The sequence below is a fragment of the Oncorhynchus kisutch genome, linkage group LG16 (genome assembly GCF_002021735.2).
Source record: "Oncorhynchus kisutch isolate 150728-3 linkage group LG16, Okis_V2, whole genome shotgun sequence".
Taxonomy (NCBI): domain Eukaryota; kingdom Metazoa; phylum Chordata; class Actinopteri; order Salmoniformes; family Salmonidae; genus Oncorhynchus; species Oncorhynchus kisutch.
In genome coordinates, this window is record NC_034189.2 from 10,545,388 (window position 1) to 10,552,013 (window position 6,626).

Genomic DNA, 6,626 nt, shown 5'->3' on the forward strand with positions numbered 1-6,626 from the left:
TCTCTCTCTCCCTCTCTGTCTCTCCCTCTCTGTCTCTCTCTCTCTCCCTCTGTCTCTCTCTCTCTCTCTATCTCTCTCTCTCTCTCTCTCTCTCTCTCTCTCTCTCTCTCTCTCTCTCTCCCTCTCTGTCTGTCACTCTCTCTCTCTCTCTGTCTCTCTCTCTCTCTCTCTCTCTCCCCCTCTCTCTCTCTCTCTCTCTCTCTCTCTCTCCCTCTCTCTCTCTCTCTCTCTCTCCCTCTCTGTCTGTCACTCTCTCAATTCAATTCAGTTCAAGGGGCTTTATTGTCATGCAGATAATACATGTACATTAACATTACATTAACAGATAATAAATTAACAGTAAACATTACACGTACAGAAGTTTCAAAAGAATAAAGACATTTCAAATGTCATATTATATATATACAGTGTTGTAATGATGTACAAATGGTTTAAAGTACAAAATGGAAAATAAATAGGGGTTGTATTTGTTCTTCACTGGGTAACCTTTTCTTGTGGCAACAGGTCACAATTCTTGCTGCTGTGATGGCACACTGTGGTATTTCTCTGTCTCTCTCTGACAAACCGTGAACAAACCGTCCCAATTCTAACACACCGTCCCAATTCTAACACACTGGCCCAATTCTAACACACCGTCCCAATTCTAACACACCGTCCCAATTCTAACACACTGGCCCAATTCTAACACACTGTCCCAATTCTAACACACTGGCCCAATTCTAACTCACTGTCCCAATTCTAACACACCACACCGTCCCAATTCTAACACACCGTCCCAATTCTAACACACCACACCGTCCCAATTCTAACACACTGGCCCAATTCTAACACACTGGCCCAATTCTAACACACTGTCCCAATTCTAACACACTGTCCCAATTCTAACACACTGTCCCAATTCTAACACACCGTCCCAATTCTAACACACTGTCCCATTTTTTTCCCCTCAAGGCCCCCCATTATTAGCCAGGCAATTATCATTTTGTGCAACAACAACAAGTTAGATAGGCCCAGTGTGCTACAAATGGACCAGCCCATCTGGAATTTGCCCCTAAATGCCAAATGGCCCGTTCACACCTGGAAAGCCCTACTGCTCATACAGACACCAGGAAAACCCCTATGTGGGCTACCACTCAAACAGACACCAGGAAAACCTCTATGTGGGCTACCACTCAAACAGACACCAGGAAAACCTCTATGTGGGCTACCACTCAAACAGACACCAGGAAAACCTCTATGTGGGCTACCACTCAAACAGACACCAGGAAAAGTTCTTGGCCCTACACCAACCTTTCTCTACCTGTTGTCTACAACCCTCGCTATCTCCCAACTTATTTTGTATACATTTGCCTGACCTGTAGTCCATATTCACTGTAGACAGGCTGGTTAGTCTAGAGGTCTGATGATGTTGCATATATGCCACCTTCCAAGGAACTCTGAAGTCTGAGCCAAGCAGATTACAGCAATCAATCAACGTACAGCACAAACTAGCAGCTCAACCTCATATCATAAAAAGAATATCTGACAGGACAATAGCTGATTCTCTGTGAACTCGAAACTCATCAGGGACTTGAAACATAAGCTTGCTGCTTGTTATGTGATTACAGTAAACTACTGTAATTCAATAAGCCAAGTACGAACACCTGATCAACAGTTGTTGATGGCGTAAAATGAATCAGTACCATTTTAACAGAATGGAAATGTAATAGAATACAATAACAATGTAATGGAATACAAGAACAATGTAATAGAATACAATAACAATGGAATGGAATACAATAACAATAGAATAGAATACAAGATCAATGTAACAGAATACAATAACAATGTAATAGAATACAAGAACAATGTAATAGAATACAGGAATACACATCAATATTCACGTCACTATACACATCAATACACAATATACACATCACTATACATTATACACATCACTATTCACATCTATATACACTATACACATCAATATTCAAATCTATAAACACTATACACATCACTATTCACATCTATATACACTATACACATCTATATACACATCTATATACACTATACACATTAATATTCACATCTAAATACACATCACTATTCACATCAATATTCACATCTATATACACTATACACATCAATATTCACATCTATATTCACATCTATATACACTATACACATCTATATACACTATACACATCAATATTCACATCTATATACACTATACACATCTATATACACTATACACATCAATATTCACATCTATATACACATCAATATTCACATCAATATTCACATCTATATACACATCAATATTCACATCTATATACACATCAATATTCACATCAATATTCACATCTATATACAATATACACATCTATATACACATCTATATACACATCTATATACACATCTATATACACATCAATATTCACATCCATATACACTATACACATCAATATTCACATCAATATTCACATCAATATTCACATCTATATACACTATACACATCAATATTCACATCTATATTCACATCTATATACACTATACACATCTATATACACTATACACATCAATATGCACATCTATATACACTGTACACATCAATATTCACATATATATACACATCACTATACATTATACACATCAATATTCACATCTATATACACTATACACATCACTATTCACATCTATATACACTATACACATCAATATACACATCTATATACACTATACACATTAATATTCACATCTATATACACATCAATATTCACATCTATATACACTATACACATCTATATACAATATACACATCAATATTCACATCTATATACACATCAATATTCACATCTATATACACTATACACATCTATATACAATATACACATCAATATTCACATCTATATACACATCACTATACATTATACACATCAATATTCACATCTATATACACTATACACATCAATATTCACATCTATATACACATCACTATACATTATACACATCAATATTCACATCACTATACATTATACACATCAATATTCACATCTATATACACCATACACATCAATATTCACATCTATATACACTATACACATCAATATTCACATCTATATACACATCAATATTCACATCTATATACACTATACACATCAATATTCACATCTATATACACATCAATATTCACATCTATATACACTATACACATCAATATTCACATCTATATACACATCTATATTCACATCTATATACACATCTATATTCACATCTATATACACATCAATATTCACATCTATATACACATCTATATTCGCATATATATACACATCTATATTCACATCTATATTCACATCTATATACACATCTATATACACATCTATATTCACATCTATATACATTATACACATCTATATACACATCTATATACACATCTATATTCACATCTATATACACTATACACATCTATATACACATCTATATACACATCTATATACACATCACTATACATTATACACATCAATATTCACATCTATATACACTATACACATCAATATTCACATCTATATACACTATACACATCTATATACACTATACACATCAATATTCACATCTATATACACTATACACATCAATATTCACATCTATATACACATCTATATTCACATCTATATACACATCTATATTCACATCTATATTCACATCTATATACACTATACACATCTATATACACTATACACATCAATATGCACATCTATATACACTGTACACATCAATATTCACATATATATACACATCACTATACATTATACACATCAATATTCACATCTATATACACATCTATATTCACATCTATATACACTATACACATCAATATTCACATCTATATACACATCTATATTCACATCTATATACACATCTATATTCACATCTATATACACATCAATATACACATCTATATACACATCTATATACACATCTATATACACATCTATATTCACATCTATATACACTATACACATCAATATTCACATCTATATACACATCTATATTCACATCTATATACACATCTATATTCACATCTATATTCACATCTATATACACTATACACATCTATATACACATCTATATACACATCTATATTCACATCGATATACACTATACACATCTATATACACATCTGTATACACATCTATATTCGCATCTATATACACTATACACATCTATATACACATCTATATACACATCTATATACACATCTATATACACATCTATATACACATCACTATACATTATACACATCAATATTCACATCTATATACACTATACACATCAATATTCACATCTATATACACTATACACATCGATATTCACATCTATATACACATCTATATTCACATCTATATTCACACCTATATACACATCAATATACACATCTATATACACATCAATATTCACATCTATATACACATCACTACAAGAAAAGTAAAAGACAATCATAGAAAACAATCATATTTTTCAGTAAAAGGTGAAATTTCTTTCCTTTCCCTCTCACTTGTATGTCTCTTTGCAGGCTGCAAACCAGATGGATCTCGGCCACCTTGGTAGTTTGGATGAAACTGAAGAACGGACCTGAATGTTCATTTTGAAGGACTTATTATCAAACTTGATCATATCTTATTTAACACAATTATACGCTATTATACATAATAACAAGCAGCAAGTTTCGGTTTCGTACCATAATTCATCCATAATGACTTCGTATGTCTGTCTGTCAGTCATTCTCTCTCTCTCGCTCTGTCTGTTTATATCTGTCTCTATCTCTCTCTCTTTCTGTCTGTCCATCTGTCTCTATCTCGCTTTCTCTCTGTCTGTCTTTTTGTTTACGTCCACCTGTCTCTGTCTCTGTCTCTCATTCTCTCTCTCTCCCTCCGTTCTCTCTGCCAGCACACCCATCACCTTCCATCATCAGTTAGATTAGTCTACATTATAAAGAAATGTCTGTGTCAGCATGATATGGATATCAGATTTACTCTGTTGCAATCAATATGTTCTATAATCTGATTAAATGTTATTACCATGTTCATTACTTTGCGTTATGTATAATGGTCAAATGGTGTTGGTCTTTGGAAGCCGAACTCTGGGTTATAGTCAGCCTATAGCTATTTAGATCAAACTTGCATTTAGCCTACCTTTCAAAACGTATATTATCCAGATTACAGACTATACTTTTGCTGCGAACGTTTTGCTGTTATACTGTGGTTATGAATTGGCGACCTTAAACTGTTAGGCTATACGTGATTTGTCTATAAATTATCTGAGCCAAATAACATGTTTGGCCACTGTTGCTAGAGAGACATTTAACCATATTACATTTTGCGTAATGTATGCACAAGCTAAATCCATAGGTCACACCATTTCCTGAAACTGTAAAAATCCTGCGTAAAGTTCATCCACACAGGGCTGGAATATCGTCAACAAGTTTCAACAAGAAGTTTGTGTTGCATGTAAATGTCCGCGGCAAAGCCAACTGTCTGCGGCCAAGAAAACACTCCTCTCCCTTCATCCCGTTTCCTTCATTGCCCAATCCCCTGAACAAAAACAAACTCCTTACCTGTGATATCGACATATTCAGGTAGACGAACAGACCTGTAGTAGAAGCAATCTGTAGAACGACCACCACAATCACCACCATAGCGACCCACATCTTGGACGGCGCGGCATCGCGACGCGTGTTTGCCGCTGCCGTCGTGGCCGGGACCATCATATACGTGGTGGATTCGCTGCTGACGCTTCTGAAGTAATCCTGCTGCTGCTGTAGACTGTTCGGCGTGGCCATGGTGGCATTCCCGACGCATGAGTATCCTTAAAAAAAAAACACAACAAAGAAGTCGCTGACCGGACGGGTAAATTAAATCAATGTCTAAGCTAAACGAGTGTGTCTCCTGCTATTCCGATTCCGAAAGAGTCCTTCCATTCAGTTTTGAGTGGGAGGAGAAAGCAGGGTAAAAACTCCTATTCCTTCCTCTTTGGCACGATGACTGCTGTGCAAGGCGAGTTGAGAAAGAAAGTTGTCTGGAGCAAGCCACGTTCCGGAGAGATAGAGATAGAGAGAGAGAGAGCGGCTGAGAAAGTGCAGAGTGCAGACTGAGGGAGAGAGATAGAGATTTTAAATGTCTTCATTATTTTGGAACTTCTGTGAGTGTAATGTTTACTGTTCATTTTTATTGTTTATCTCACTTTGTTTATTATCTACTTTACTTGCTTTGGCAACGTTAACATATGTTTCCCATGCCAATGAAGCCCTTAAATTGAATCAAATTGAGAGAGAGCGAGAGAGAGAGAGAGAGAGAGAGAGTCATGCCAGTGCTCTGAACAGAATTGGACTAGGGAGGACAAATATTTAGCCAACACTCTGTTGGTTATTAATGTGGAAAACTTGCCTTGATTAAATATTTGAACTTTCCAGAAAACATTACACGCCACCCCCTTGACAAAAGCTTATATATTATTGTTAGTAGGTGGAAATACACATTTGAAATGCATGGGGATTTTCTTTTTTACACACGGTCATTTAAAAGTGTGTTTTCTTTCATCTAACATTGATTTATCCGTCAAGATGATCCGTTTAGGCCATGTAA

The 6,626-nt window shown here is 35.2% G+C and overlaps 1 protein-coding gene across 1 annotated transcript in view; it reads right to left on the bottom strand.

Annotated features, from left to right (window-relative positions):
- The window catches only part of LOC109885681 (tumor necrosis factor ligand superfamily member 10), a 54,687-nt gene extending 48,633 nt beyond the window's left edge, over positions 1-6,054 (bottom strand). Inside the window, exon 1 of the mRNA XM_031791778.1 lies at positions 5,600-6,054. Coding sequence (XP_031647638.1) covers positions 5,600-5,824 — 225 coding nt within the window. The 5' untranslated portion in view covers positions 5,825-6,054. The remainder of the gene's footprint in view (positions 1-5,599) is intronic.
- Between the last annotated feature and the right edge of the window lie 572 nt (positions 6,055-6,626).